The 16,358-nt window shown below is 46.0% G+C and overlaps 1 protein-coding gene and 2 pseudogenes across 1 annotated transcript in view; 2 read left to right on the top strand and 1 right to left on the bottom strand.

Annotated features, from left to right (window-relative positions):
- scarf2 (scavenger receptor class F, member 2) overlaps positions 1–16,358 on the bottom strand; it is a 92,881-nt gene that overhangs the window by 43,956 nt on the left and 32,567 nt on the right. Inside the window, exons 5-6 of the mRNA XM_070886366.1 lie at positions 8,598–8,816; positions 6,542–6,670 (exon numbers count right to left, since the gene is read on the bottom strand). Coding sequence (XP_070742467.1) covers positions 6,542–6,670; positions 8,598–8,816 — 348 coding nt within the window. The remainder of the gene's footprint in view (positions 1–6,541; positions 6,671–8,597; positions 8,817–16,358) is intronic.
- Positions 12,427–12,664, top strand: LOC139269939 (U2 spliceosomal RNA; annotated as a pseudogene).
- On the top strand, positions 13,311–13,529 carry LOC139269931 (U2 spliceosomal RNA; annotated as a pseudogene).

Here is a 16,358-nt window from a genome sequence, read left to right as displayed (position 1 = left end):
AGGTACTGCGTTGGTGATGATTGGGACGACTTTATTGAGAGACTACAGCAAAGTTTTGTCACTAAGGAATGGTTGGGACAGGATTCGGCTGAGAAACGCAGGGCTCATCTCCTGACAGTTTGTGGGTCCAGAATGTACTCCCTGATGAAGGACCTTCTAGCGCCAGAGAAGCCGGCGGACAAGACGTTCGAAGACCTCAGTAAGTTGATCGGGGAACACCTTAAACCGGCGAGCAGCATGCACATGGAGAGATACCGGTTTTACACGCACCGGCGGCGAGAAGGGCAAAGCGTTTCAGACTTCGTGGTAGATCTCCGGCGACTGGCGAACCTATGTAAGTTCCCAGATGCATGCAGAGCGGAGATGCTGTGAGACTTTTTTATTGAGGGCATCGGGCACGCTGGGGTTTTCAGGAAACTGATTGAGACCAAAGACTTGACCTTGGAAGCGGCGGCTATGATAGTCCAGACAATTATCTCAGGGGAGGAAGAGACCAGAATGATTTATGGCAAAAATCTTGGCTCAAATGCGGCAAACGACCAGGGAGTCAACATTGTTAACGCGGCGCACAGTTCTCTAGGCAGACAAGAGCAATCGGACATGCCCCAGCATGCAGTCGAACCCAAAGGGGGAATTCAACAGAGACAATGGCTAGCTGAATGGCGATTCATGCCATCGCAATGGACGATGCGGCCAGTAATGGGGCCATCAACACCTGTTAATGGTGCGCTTAAAGACAGTTACAGAGACAGTCAGAGACGATCGACTGGTAATGAACATTTTGTTTCCAACAACGGAGCCTCCAGCTCATGCTGGAGGTGTGGAGGCAAACACCCAGCCAGAGCTTGCAGGTATCAGCAATATACCTGCAGAAACTGCAACGTCAGCGGTCACTTGGCGCGTATGTGCAGGAAGCCTGCAGCCAGGTTGATGTATGAGGAGGACGGGCCTGATGTAAGCCCTACGAGGCCAAATGAGTACTGGGGGAAATCGCTGGAAGCTGAAGTTCAACGAGTTCATGTGGAGCACATATACAGTTCATACACCAGGGCGCCACCGATAATTATGAAAGTGCTCCTCAATGGCATCCCAGTATTAATGGAGCTAGACACGGGGGCCAGCCAGTCCTTGATGAGTATCAAACAGTTCAAAAGATTGTGGGTGTCCAAGGCCAGGAGGCCAAAATTAATGCCGATTGACGCACTGCTATGGACATATACAAAGGAGATCATTCCGGTGCTAGGCAGCGCCACGGTAGTCGTGACCCACAAAGATTCGGAGAACAGATTTGCACTCTGAATTGTCCCGGGGGATGGTCCTGCACTACTGGGGAGGAGTTGGCTTGCTGTCATGAACTGGAAATGGGGCGATGTCAATGCAATTTCTTCTGTGGAGCGAGTATCATGCTCACAGGTGCTGGACAAATTTGACTCATTATTTCAACCCGGCATCGGCACTTTCATGGTGACCAAGATAGTGATTCACATAAACTCAGACGCCAGGCCAGTACACCACAAGGCCAGAGCGGTGCCGTACATGATGCGAGAAAAGATAGAACGCGAATTAGACTGCCTGCTGAGGGAAGGAATCATCTCGCCAGTCGAATTCAGTGACTGGGCGAGCCCGGTCATGCCGGTGCTCAAGGCGGATGGGTCGGTCAGGATATGTTGAGATTACAAGGCCACCATCAATCGGGTGTCACTCCAAGACCAGTAGCCGCTACCGAGAGCAGAGGACCTCTTTGCAACGCTATCCGGTGGCAAACTTTTTTCAAAATTGGACCTGACCTCAGCTTACATGACCCAGGAGCTGGCGAGTGAGTCGAAGAAGCTGACCACCATCACGACCCACAAGGGATTGTTTGAGTATAACAGATGTCCGTTCGGGATTCGTTCGGCCGCCGCGATCGTTCAGCAAAATATGGAAAGCCTCCTCAAGTCGATTCCGAGGACGGTATTTTTCAAGACGACATCTTCATCACGGGTCGCGATACTGAAGAACGCCTCCACAACCTGGAGGAGGTGCTACGCAGACTGGACCGGGTAGGGCTGCGACTGAAAAAGGCGAAGTGCATTTCTTAGCTCCAGAGGTAGAATTCCTGGGAAGGAGGGTAGCAGCAGACGGGATCAGACCGACTGAATCCAAAACGGAAGCAATCCAGAGAGCACCCAGACCCCGTAACACAACGGAGCTGCGTTCGTTCCTGGAGCTCCTGAACTATTTTGGCAACTTTCTTCCCAAATTGAGCACACTGTTGGAGCCGCTACACGTGCTCCTACGCAGAGGTCGCAATTGGGTCTGGGGGGACAGCCAAGAAAGGGCTTTTTTGATAGAGCACACAATTTATTATGCTCCAACAAACTGTTAACGTTATATGACCCGTGTAAGAAACGAGTTTTAACGTGTGATGCGTCATCCTATGGGGTCGGGTGTGTGTTGCAGCATGTGAATGCCAATGGTCAGTTCCAGCCGATAGCTTATGCCTCCAGAAGTCTGTCCCGGGCAGAAAGGGGCTACGGGATGGTAGAAAAGGAAGCACTAGCATGTGTATATGCAGTAAATAAAAATGCACCAGTACCTGTTTGGCAGGAAATTTGAGCTGGAGACAGATCACAAACCCCGAACGTCCCTTTTGGCCGACAACAAGGCCATAAATGCGAATGCATCAGCCCACATACAGAGGTGGGCACTTACGTTAGCTGCCTATGACTACACAATTCGGCACAGACCGGGCACTGAAAACTGTGCCGATGCACTCAGCAGGCTACCACTAGCCACCACTGAGGGGGCAATTGAGCATGATGCTGAGATGGTCATGGCTGTTGAAGCTTTCGAAAGCAAAGGCTCACCTGTGACAGCCCGTCAGATTAAACTCTGGACAAATAAAGACCTGTGACTGTCTTTAGTTAAGAAATGTGTCCTGAATGGGGTCTGGGCAGCCACATACGGGGCATGCCCTGAGGAGTTTAAACCGTTTCATAGGCACAAGGATGAACTCTCGATTCAGGCCGATTGCCTATTGTGGGGAAACCGAGTAGTCATGCCACAGAAGGGCAGAGAGGTGTTTATCAGAAAACTTCACAATGAGCACTCGGGAATTGTCATGATGAAGACAATTGCCAGGTCACACGTTTGGTAGCCAGGGATAGATGCAGACCTGGAACTTTGTGCTTGCAGGTGCAACACGTGTGCTCAGCTGGGCAATGCACCCAGGGAAGCCTCCCTTTGCCCCTAGTCCTGGCCCGCCAAGCCATGGTCACGCATCCATGTGGTCAACGCAGGTCCTTTCATGGGAAAAATGTTTTTGGTTGTAGTAGACACCTACTCCAAATGGATTGAGTGTGCCATTTTAAATTCAAGCACATCCTCTGCCACGGTAGAAAGTCTACGGGCAATGTTCGCCGCCCATGGTCCACCGGATGTCTTGGTCAGCGACAATGGCCCGTGCTTCACAAGCACTGAATTCCAGGACTTCATGGCAGGCAATGGAATCAACCATGTCAGAACGGCACTGTTCAAGCCGGCCTCAACGGCCAGGCAGAACAAGTAGTGCAGATAATCAAACAGGGGATGCTCAGAATCCAAGGGGGTTCCCTACAAAGTCGCTTATCATGCCTCCTGTTGGCCAATAGATCCAGACCACACTCGCTCACAGGGGTTCCACCCGCTGAGCTGCTAATGAAAAGGATGCTCAAAACCAGGTTATCCCTTATACACCCTACTATGAAAGAAATTGTTGAGAGCAGGCGTCAGTCACAATGTGACTACCATGACAGGAATGCGAGGGCGCGATGTATTGATGTCAATGACCCTGTTTTTGTCCTTAATTACACTGCAGGGCCCAAATGGCTTGCAGGCACTGTGATTGCCAAAGAGGGGAATAGGGTTTTGGTAGTTAAACTTACCAATGGACAAATCTGCCGCAAACACGTGGATCAAACTAAAAGGAGGTTCAGCAACCCCATAGAAGAAGCAGAGGAAGAACACGACGTAGAGTTTTCTCCACCACAGGTGACCGAACACCGGAACCAAGTGGAGGAGAGCCCAGTCACTGTGGGCAGTCCAGACAGGCCTGAGGCACCGCAAACAGCAGACACTCAGGCCAGCGCCCAACAACCGGAGCCCCAACTCAGGTGCTCTACAAGGGAGTGTAAACCACCAGAGTGACTTAACCTGTGATCCCAATAAGACTTTGGGGGGGGAGGTGATGTCATGTATTCAACTGTCATTGTAACCCATGCATAAGCTGACCTAAGTTGTATACCTTGAGAACACTGACCACAGGGGGCGAACTTGTGGGAGACACTCCTAACCTGGACTTTCCAGTATAAAAGGGGAAGCTCCACCCACCGTCTGTCTCTTGAGGTCTGGGTAATAAAGGTAACTGGTCACAGAGTGATCTTTTCTCAAGTATGGACCTCGTGTGAATTTATACTGTATAGTAAGGACATATTAAACGCCTCCACTAAAACAGCATTGAGCATTCGTATGTTGGTATCTCATGGAAAAATATCAAGGCTTTGAATGGTTACCACAAGATTGACCACACCATCCTCCTCTAATGCCTGTCGTCCTTCGCCCAGCTGTGTGTGGCACTCACCTGGTTCCATTCTTATCTATCCAGTCATAGCCAGAGAATCACCTGCAATGGCTTCTCTTCATGCTCCCACATCATTACCTCCGGAGTGCTCCAAGGATCTATCCTTGGCCCCCTTCTATTTCTCATCGACATGCAACCCTTCAGCGACCTCACCCGAAAACATGTTAGCTTCCACAAGTACGTTGATGACACCCAGCTCTGCCTCAAAACCACCTCTCAGCCATGGCATTCTCACCTGAGTCAGTGAGTTGTGGGTTCAAGTCCCACTCCAAAGACTTGAGCACAAAAATCTAGGCTGACACTCCAGTGCAGTACTGAGGGAGTGTTGCATTGCCAGAGGTGCCGACTTTCAGATGAGATGTTAAACCGAGTCCCCGCCTGCTTCCTCAGGTGGATGAAAAAGAACCCATGACACTCTATCGGGCATTATTCCGGGTGTCATTGCTGTTTGTTGGAGCTTACTGTGTGCAAATTGCCATATTTCCTACATTACAACAGTAACTACACTTCAAAAGTATTTCATTGGCTATAGACCACTTTGGGACGTCCTGAGGTTGTGAAAGCTGTAATATAAATCTTTCTTTTATTTTTGACCCCTCCACTGTCTCTAAATTTTCAGACTGCTTGTCTGACATCCAGTACAGGATGAGCAGAAATCTCCTCCAACAAAATAGTGGGAAGTCCGAAACCATTGTTTTCGGTCCACACCACAAACTCTGTTCCCTAGTCACTGACTCCATCCCTCTCCCTGGCAACTGTTGGAGGCCGAACCAAACTGCTCGTAACCTTGGTGTTGTATTTGACCAAGAGATGAGCTTCAGACCATATATCCACACCATAACTAAGAACACCTACTTCCACCTCCGGAACATCGCCTGACGCCATCCCTGCCTTAGCTCATCTGTTGCTGAAAACCTTATCCATGTCTTTGTTACTTCTAGACTTGACTATTCTAATGCATTCCTGGCTGGCCTCCCAACTTCCACCCTCTGTAATCTTGAGGTCATCCAAAACTCGGCTGCCCATGTCCTAACTCACACCAAGTCCCGTTTACCCAGCAATAGCTCAATTTTACAATTCCCATCCTTATTTTCAAATCCCTCCATGGCCTCTCCCCTCCCTATCTCTGTAACCTCCTCCAGCCCCATAACCCTCCGAGATATCTGCGCTTCCCCAATTTTAATCACTCCACCAGTGGTTTCCTCCTTTGAAACGCTCCTCGGTTGTCTGTTTTAATATCTTCTTATGTGGCTTGGTGTCAAATTTTTTTTGATAACGCTTCTGTGAAGTGCTTTGGAACATTTTACTGCATTAAAGGTTCTATATGGGAAAGCTTCCATTTATATAACAACTTTCACAACCACTGGACATCTCAAAGCACTTTACAGCCAATGAAGTACTTTTGGAGTGTAGTCAGTGTTGTAATGTGGGAAATGCAGCAGCCAACTTGCACACAGCACACAGCACACAGCAAACTCCCACAAACAGCAATGTGATAATGAGCAGATAATCTGTTTTTGTTATGTTGATTAAGGGATAAATGTTGTCCACAACAACGGGGATAATTCCCCTGCTCTTCTTCGAAAGAGTGACCTGGGATCTTTTATGTCCAACTGAGAGGGCTGACGGGGCCTCGGTTTAACGTCTCATCCGAACAATGGCACCTCCAACAGTGCAGCACTCCCTCAGTGCAGCATTGGAGTGTCAGTGCTAGATTTATGTGCTCAATTTCCTGGAGTGGGAATTGAACCCACAACCTTCTGACTCAAAGGCGAGTGTGCTACCCACTGAGCCACAGCTGACACTGCAATGCAAGTTGTTGTTATTGCTGTTTTTGTTTTCTGTATATATGGACCACATGTGTATATTTTGTATGGTCACACATCACTGAGCTCACACTGCATCATTACGGAGTGTTGCCCTCTGCTTCCCAGTACTTACAAGGGGCCGTGGAAGCCTTTGTCGCAGATACATTCTCCAGTCGCAAAATGGCACAACCCATTGTAGCAATCCGTGCAGACTGAGTTGCAGTTCTCACCATAGGTACCATTTTGGCATTTTAAGTCACATCTGTTACACAAAGAAAGAAATCATCATTGATGCAAGAAATTACAATGAAAATAACATAATAAGTGCTCTCTGTGGATGTTCCATCAGTCACCCTGAGCAGCATCAACCTCTAGACTATACACAATTACCAGAATTATCAAACATCTCCTTTAATAAGTATCAGATTTGTATTATGGCTGACGGCATTGAGTCAGATCAGTACATGTTTGTACTCCTGTAACGACGTGAGAATAACTCAACAGGTAATATAAACTTACATCTGAAATAAGTCTACAGTTTTGAGTGAACAACTTGCATTTTATGATGCCTTTATAATTGCAAAGCATTCCAAGGCATTTTACATTGGGGAAGGGGAAATGGAAGTAACAGCAAGCAGGAATGCAGAGAAGTGTAATGGGAGGCAACTAGAGGCATTGTCAAGGCAATTGGCTTTGAGGAAGCCTTTGAAGATGAGGAGAGATATAGCAAAGTGGACTGTTTTCGGGAAAGAATTTCAGGACGTGGGGGCATGATTGCTGAAGGCCCTGCAGCCAATGATGGAGTGAAGTCAGGCCATGCCCATGACAGATGGTAGCTAAAGTCAAAAGAGTGCATGGTGTAGGCTGGGATGTAGTGTTGGAGGAGGTTGTTGAAGCGAGGCCACAGAGGAATTTGTGAACAAGGATGAAGATTTTGAAATTGTTGTTTTGGGGTATGAGGAGCCAGTGGGAACTGAGAGCCAGTAGTGGACAGAGAACCAGTAAGGGGCATAGAATCAGTAGAACTTAATGATGACAGAATAAATGAGCGGACGTTAGTATGCAATAGGATGCATGCAGCAGAGTTTTGGATGAGTTGGGGATATGAGTGAAGAATTTTGCAATGAAAGCACCTAGCTTCAAGCATGTTTCCACTTGTTCCGGGCATGCTAGGGTTTTCTACACCTGCTGAAGTGATAAATCATGAAATCTAACTCCCCAATAGCATATTGAGTTTATCCATTGACTAGCTAAGCAACGCAGAGCAGAAGGTTTCCAGATTTTATCCCCCATCTGCACTTAAGTTAATTGAGTTCAGTTGGTAGGCATGCTATAATTGGACTCAGTACTCTTGGGTTACAGAGGGTGAACTGGCCGAGGTCTCCCACTCATAATCACTGTTCAGTGGCCCCTGTGTATATGGCTGTCAGGAAGGACAGTATCAGGCTCGCTGTGATAGCCACATCTTTTAGCATGGGGGCATTCACTGTTTTGACTCAGTCCTGAAGAATTGCTACTTGTGCGATGTACATAAGAACATAAGAAATAGAAACAGGAGTAGGCCATTTAGCCCCTCGAGCCAGCTCCGCCATTTAATAAGATCATGACTGATCTGATCTTGGGCTCAGCTCCCTGCCCGCTCCCCATGACCCTTTACTCCCTTATCATTTAAAAATCTATCTCCACCTTAAATATATTCAATGACCGCCTCCACAGCTCTCGGGCAGAGAAATCCACAGATTACGACACTCTGAGAGAAGAAATTCCTCCTCATCTCAGTTCTAAATGGACGACCCCTTATTCTTAAACTATGCCCCCTAGTTCTAGATTTCCATATGAATGGAAACATCCTCTCTGCATCTACCTTGTCAAGCCCCCTCGGTATCTTATATGTTTCAATAAGATCACCTCTCATTCTTCTAAACTCCAATGAGTACAGGCCTAAGCTGCTAAAACTTTCTTCATAAGTCAATCCCTTCCTAAGTCAACCTCTTCATCTCAGGAATCAACCGAGTGAACCTTCTCTGAACTGCTTCCAATATACTGGAGAGTGATTGGTCCTAGGGTAGACGTACTCCAGCAAACAATCAATGCCTTCAGGAGAAACAAACTAGCAGAGAAAGCTGGAATTAAAGGTTGACAAGACCCTCAGCTTGACAAGGCAATGAGCAGCTGAAGCAAATCCTTACCGAGCTCCAATCCATCCGGGATTGCAGTGCAGGCATTTGCCATTGATATGGTTACAAGCGTGTCCATCTTTGCAACGGGGACATTGTTCTCCACACCCTTCCCCGTAGAAGCCTGCAGAGCATATCCTATCACATCTGGTTCCATTCCATCCAGGCTCACAGGCTAGGCATCGACCATCAGCAATCGTGCAAGGCTGGAGATTCTTACATTGGCCACATCTAATGTTAGAGAAAAGGAAAAGTCTCAGATCTTTTAAATAAAACATTGCTTTTATTACCTATCAAGCCGAGAAATGAGTGTTAGTGTCAACAGCGGACGTATGCTTAATCATTCTTTTGGCATTTCTTCGTCTGCTAGTTTAACATAGACACTAGCCAATTTATTTTCAATGGGCTAAAGCATTTGCTAAAATAATCATTTCTAGGCTTCTATTTTCAGCCCTTTTTCCTTCCGTGTAGGAAACTTGTCATCTTTTCCTGTTAACACCAATAAGGAGAACTGTGTAACACCAATAAGGTTGTGAGGTGGCCTTGCATCCAGTACTTTCAGTTTCAAGTCTTCTGTCACATTGTTTTATCACCTGGGCTCCGATTTTCTTAATTCATGCATCTGAAATGGACAGTGTATGCATTACGAAATATGGCAGAGTTTGAAATTAAGTTAATATTGTGGTTAAATCTAAACTGTAAATTTTAAAATATTGCCACTGGTCACCCTCTGGTACCACACTCCAGTGGACATTCTATAGCTACCTGTTATAGCATTGGATTGTAGGGTTATTTGGAGCTATGTAAGAAGAACCCCGGTCCTTAGTGACCTGTCTACCCTTCCAGATCCCATAAGTGAGGCAAACTGATTGAATCATTGAATCATAGAATGGTTACAGTACAGAAGGAGGCCATTTGGCCCATCGAGCCCATGCCGGCTCTCTGCAAGAGCAATTCAATTAGTCTCACTCCCCCCTCTCTTTCCCCGTAGCTCTGCAATTTTTTTTCCTTCAGATACTTAGCCAACTCCCTTCTGAAAGATAAAATTGAGTCTGCCTCCACCACCCTTTCAGGCAGTGCATTACAGATCCTAATCACTCGTTGCGTAAAAAAGTTTCCCCTCATGTTGCCTTTGGTTTGATTGCAGATCCATCTGGTTCAAGTAACTGGTTACCAAGTCTTCCATAGAGAATTGAGTCTATATCAATCCTCCACCATCAGGCAGATCAGCTTGGAGCCAATTCAACCCTCCCCCAAAGGAGGCTAACCAATAGCTGGTCATTGGAACGGACAGCTGAGGGCTGAGCTCTTAAATAGCTCCCAGAACTCCTCCTTAGTGACCAATGAGCACCACAACCCACCAGAAAATATGTGAGTGCATTGCTAAAAACCTCCTGACCATAGCATGGACACACCTCATAATCCCTTTGGCCAATGGTTAGGTATAGCAAAGTTAAATGCAGAGGAAAAATTCCTCTAAATCGATCATCAAGCACTCCTAGGTCACCTACAGCATGGGCTCTTTCTACACCATCCCAGCAAGCCCTTCCATGCCGGGTATAAAACAGGTTAAATATAGAAACAAGCTGCTGCCACACTGTCACATTAAACACTGTCATGTAAAGTACAGCCAATGTTAGATGCAAATAAAGTTCCCTTTACATTATACCACTGAGCACTTTCAGGTAAAGTGCAATCAGAATAAAGTGCAAATCCTCCTACTCTATTCCAACAATGGGTCTACAAAGCCTGTACCACCCAATAATGGAATATTGTAGATGTGTTAGGTTTGCTGTATACTAATTCAAGGACACCCTTAAAGCTTCCTTGAAAAAATGTAACATCCCCACTGACACCTGGGAATCCCTGGCCCAAAACCGCCCAAAGTGGAGGAAAAGCATCCGGGAAGGTGCTGATCACCTCGAGTCTCTTCGCCGGGAGCAAGCTGAAGTCAAGTGTCGACAGTGGAAGGAGCGCACGGCAACGCAGGCTCCCCACCCACCCGTTCCTTCAACCACCATTTGCCCCAGCTGTGACAGAGACTGTAGGTCCCGTATCGGACTCTTCAGTCACCTGAGAATTCATTTCTAGTGTGGAAGCAAGTTATCCGCGACTCCGAGGGATAATGATACTACTAATCTCTCCCTGTTGGACTTGGTCTAGTCCAAAGCTGCACAGATCTGTAGACCAGATGAGGTTAGCCTACTCGATGTGATTTTGCTCTCCATAAAAATGGAAGGAAATGTGTTCAGGTTGTCAGCTGATCCTGTCATAGTCAAATGCAAGGCAGGACAATAACAGTTGCTAGACATCTTTTTTTTTTTGAAAAGCTTCAGTGAAGAGCCAAGGTCCATAGTGCAAGACACCAAAAAGGTCGAAAGCAGGAGAAAATAAGACATGGTAGATCAGGGAATAGAGATAAAGAGATTTTAAAGTTTGTAGATTGCAGTATGCAGAAATGACAGAGGGAGATGAGGAGTTCCACCAAGTTGCGAACCAGGGAAAGAATGAGATAGAGCAAAACACTGTGAAAAGAGTCTTGTTTTCAACCGACTGTGGACACAGGGAGAAGGAAAACTGCTGTGTTTTATGGAATAGACTTTGGCTGAACTCTGTTTTTGTTGGATCTTTTGGCTGTGGGGTTGTTCCGAAATGTTTTTTTCATTTATGGGCTGTGGGCGTCGCTGACAAGGCCAGTATTTATTGCCCGTCGCTAATTGGCCTTGAGAAGATGGTGGTGAGCCGCCTTCTTGAACCGCTGCAGTCCATGTGGTGAAGGTAGTCCCACGGTGCTGTTAGGGAGAGAGCTCCAGGATTTTGACCCAGCGACGATGAAGGAACGGCGATATATTTCTAAGTCAGTGTGTGTGACTTGGCGAAGAACTTGGAGGTCATGGTGTTCCCATGCGCCTGCTGCACTTGTCCTTCCAGGCAGCAGAGATCGTGGATTTGGGAGGTGCTGTCGAAGAAGTCTTGGCGAGTTGCTGCAATGCATCTTGTAGATGGTATGACACACCACTATGTTCTCTACCACAGAGTTAAACACGATTGCCTTTTCTGTGAGGGAAAACCCACCCACATAGTTGTCTGGAGTTAGGTACACTTGGGAACAGCGAAAGGCACAGATATGTTTTCTCATGAGTGATTATTGAAATTTGGCTACAGTCTCTTTCTCCCTTCTCCCTCCCCACCAAATGCCACAAACTACAGCAATTAGCATTAAATGAGAAGCACACTATTGGAAATTAATGACAAGGCAATTTCAATAGGACAGAGAACGAGAGCACTAATACGCTCAAAAGATTAGATCCAGCAATACCTCAACTACATCAAACACTCAATACTCCAAAGCTTGAGACACACCACATATCCCAGATACAGACACTCCATGTACACAACACCTCGAATACAGCAGAAACACCAATACCGCAGAGACTCTGGGATGCCCTATGTATGCTACATACCCCAAATTTACCAGTTTCCAATGTGACATACCCCAGATTTACCAAGTACCAATGTATAAGATACCACAGACACATCCAATATCCCCAAATACTTAACGCTTCACATATAACTGAATTTCAAATATACCCATATCCCTAATGCACCAATAAGCTGGGTACATCAGAGCCCAAAATATACCTGATACCTCTCATTACCAATATTTTGAGTCTATCATTATTCCAAATACACCAGATGTCTCAAATCCACTGGCTACTTCTGTCCTGACAATGAACTTTTTCAGAATGTTTTTAGGACATGCAAAATTGACCGCAATTATGCAGAATCTGGAAGGCTCTGTTGGCAACGAATAAAAAATAAATAAATAAATAAAAATATCATCGCTTCTCGGCCTTTTGGCTAAGATCATGCGTAACTGACCTGACAGGGGAGTAACCATGACCCCAAAGTGGTTCTCCCTGGATCAGGAAGGTGGTTCTCCTATACTTTTTGGAAATAGGAGGTGGGTGGGGTGGTTTGACCCATCCAACTCCATGGAGGTGTGTGGGGGGCCTGACCCATCCACCTCCATGGCACGAACCTGGTATTGCAGTACTTCCAGGAACGGTGCAGTGGCTCTAGGCATTTTGGCTAAGAGCATTGGCGCAGAGTGATCCTTGATGTGTGCAAGGTGACCTCTGGTGTTTGTGATCTGACAAAGAATTGGAAAGATTGGCTACGATTTAAAAACAAAAAATTACACCAAGTGTGGGGTGGCTTGACCCATCCACCTCCACGGAGGTGTGTGGGGGGCCTGACCCATCCACCTCCATGGCACGAACCTGGTATTGCAGTACTTCCAGGAACGGTGCAGTGGCTCTAGGCCTTTTGGCTAAGAGCATTGGCGCAGAGTGATGCTTGATGTGTGCAAGGTGACCTCTGGCGTTTGTAATCTGACAAGATGATCTGACAAAGAATTGGAAAGATTGGCAACGAATAAATAAATAAATAAATAAAAAATAAAAATAAAAAATAAAAATATCATTACACCTTTCGGAAATAGGAGGTGTGTGGGGGGCCTGACCCATCCACCTCCATGGCACGAACCTGGTATTGCAGTACTTCCAGGAACGGTGCAGTGGCTCTAGGCCTTTTGGCTAAGAGCATTGGCGCAGAGTGATCCTTGACAGGTGCAAGGTGACCTCTGGCGTTTGTGATCTGACAAAGAATTGGAAAGATTGGCAACGAATTAAAAAAATTTTTTTTTTTTAAATTACACCTTTCATCGCTTCTCGGCCTTTTGGCTAAGATCATGCGTAACTGACCTGACAGGGGAGTAACCATGACCAGAAAGTGGTTCTCCCTGGATCAGGAAGGTGGTTCTCCTATGTTTTTTGGAAATAGGAGGTGGGTGGGGTGGCTTGACCCATCCACCTCCACCTCCACCTCCACCTCCATGGCACGCCTGGTATTGCAGTACTTCCAGGAACGGTGCTTTGGCTCTAGGCCTTTTGGCTAAGAGCAAAATCATTGGCGCAGAGTGATCCTTGATGGGTGCAAGGTGACCTTTGGCGTTTATGATCTGACAAAGAATTGGAAAGATTGGCAATGAATAAAACATTTAAAAAAAAATTACACCTTTCCTTTTGGCTAAGATCATGCATAACTGACCTGACAGGGGAATAACCATGACCAGAAAGTGGTTCTCCCTGGATCAGGAAGGTGGTTCTTCTATGCTTTTTGGAAATAGGAGGTGGGTGGGTGGCTTGCTCCGTCCACCTCCATGGAGATGGGTGGGGGACACCTCATCCAACTCCATGCACGAACCCTGGTATTGCAGTACTTCCAGGAACAGTGCAGCCTTGGCTCTAGGCCTTTTGGCTAAGAGCAAAATCATTGGCGCAGAGTGATCTTTGTTTGGGCGCAAGGTGACCTTTGGCGTTTATGATCTGACAAGTTGATCTGACAAAGAATTGGAAAGATTGGCAACGAATAAAATATATATTTTTTTAAATTACACCTTTCCTTTCATAAGAAACAAAATGAATTAAAGTGAGCCTCAATATAAACCGGTAATTAACTTCTTATGAATAAACAACTACTAGTTTAACAAACAATAACACAAACCTTGTCTTATTGTTTCTTTATCCAAGTGTTGCATGTTTGACACTTTGAAACATAGTCTGTTATGTCACTGTTCAGTCCTGGCCAGTAAACGGATTGTCTGGCATGTCGAAGAGTGCTCTCGACGCCAGTGTGAGAGTCGCTGATGGATGTCGGATCTCAGGGTTTTTGGTTTGACACAGAGATAGCCTTTGAAGACTATGCCATCCTGTGTTGTGAGTTCGTCACGGACTTTGAAGTATGCATGCGTTTCAGGCCAGCATTCACGTGTCGTTTCTGGTAATCCTGTTGTGATTTGTTGTATGACCAGTTGTAGTGTGGAGTCACTTGCATTTATGTGTTATATGTTAGTCAGTCCTTATTTGGAGAGTGGAAAAAGTCCACCATTTGGATGCATTCCACTGCAATTTCTGTCGATGATCTCTCCACGTTTTTGAGGTATGTGCGTGAGAGGGTGTCTGCGAGACACATTTTTTTATCCTGGTTCGTATTTTATTTCATCGTCATATTGGTTGAGCTGAATGAGCAGATGTAGTAGCCACTTGGGTGCTACAGATAATGGCTTGCGTTGTATGGCAACCAAAGGCTTATGGTCTGTCCATAGCATGATCTTGCGACCGTATACATATTGATTGTTTTGTTCTATTCCGAAGACTTGAGCAAGCAGCTCCTTTTCGATTTGAAAGCATCATATTTCTGCTGGAGTGAGCGCTCGGCTCGTATATGCGTGATTGTCCCTGTTGCAGAAGGACAAACCCAAGACCCTTGCTCGAAGCATCTCCTCGACCTTCAGTTGCAAGTTTGAGGTCAAAGTACTTGAGCACCGGAGAAGCTGTCACGCATTGTTTGAGAGCTTCAAATGCTTTGTCTTGTTCTTCAGTCCATTTCCAGACCGTGTCTTTATGAGTAAGCCATCGCAGAGGCTCGCTGAGGTCTGAAAGATTTGGCAAGAATTTTGTGGGGTACTTTGCCATGCCAACAAATCGTTGTACACCTGTGACATCCTGCGGTTTCTGCATTTTGTTGACTGCGACCACTTTGCTTGGGTCGGCTTTGAGTCCATCACTAAACAGTATGTGTCCCATGTATTTCACATGGGAGCTCTTGTATTCGGACTTATCAAAGTTTAGTTTGATATTTCGCTCTCTGCACCTCTTAATGAATTTGCGTAAGTTTGCATTATCATCATGATTGGCCTCTTTAAGTGTCTCGCCGCATCCAGTGATCAAGATATCATCTACAATCTTGGAGACTCCATCTAGACCCTCAAGGTTCTGGTCTAGCTTCTGCTGGAAGTCTGCTGGCAGGACTGATGCCAAATGGCATTCTATTATATCGATATCGTCCCCATGGAGTCTGGAAGGTCGTAACGTAGGATGACGCTGTGTCTAGTTCACATTGCAAGAAACCCTCCTTGCAGTCTGCTTCAGTGAAGACTTTTCCATTTGACATCTGCGGCAAGATGTTATCGATCACAGGAAGTGGATAGTGTCCAGCTTTCAGGGCATTGTTCAGATGTTGAGGGTCAATACATACTCGTATCTTTCCATTTGGTTTTTGTAATAGATTGGATACCCAGTCCATCGGTTCAACAGCTTTCGTGATTAGTCATTTTTCCAAACGATCGAGTTCCTCTCTCAGTGTTTATTTGATTGCAATTAGCACCTGTCTGGGTGGCATTACAGCTGGTGTCGCTGATTCATTCTTCAAGGTGAACTGTCCCTAGCATGTGTCCAAGTCACTTAAACACATCTAGATACACATTGTTGATATCAGTTTTTGACGCTAGCGAGATGTTTGCCTTCTTTGTAGTTTGCAACTCGCGTGGTTCATTTATCACCGCGATATTCTGATACTGCACTTGTATCAGTTGTAACTGTTGTAACTGTTGAGCAATGCATGAGCCAATCAGTGGTGCACTTTAGACCTCAATGATCATAAAGGGCACAATGTACTTTTGCTTGTTCTTTGTATTTTCCAGTGACACATTACAAGCCCCTACCACTGGAATGGTTGCATGGCTGTAATATAGTGACAGTGCTGTCTTAGATTCTTTAGGTGAGTATCTAAGAGGTAGCACATTGCACATGGCCCCACTATCTATATGCATTTTACCATTTCACTTTTAATGGAGAAGGTAGCCATAATCTTGTTAGGATACTTTCCTCAAGTCGCTGGAGAAATACCACCAGCGATGTCTCCGCAAGA

This window comes from Pristiophorus japonicus, chromosome 8 (genome assembly GCF_044704955.1).
Source record: "Pristiophorus japonicus isolate sPriJap1 chromosome 8, sPriJap1.hap1, whole genome shotgun sequence".
NCBI lineage: Eukaryota > Metazoa > Chordata > Chondrichthyes > Pristiophoridae > Pristiophorus > Pristiophorus japonicus.
Note: the sequence above shows the minus strand (reverse complement) of the source record. Positions and strands in the feature narration are given on the sequence as shown.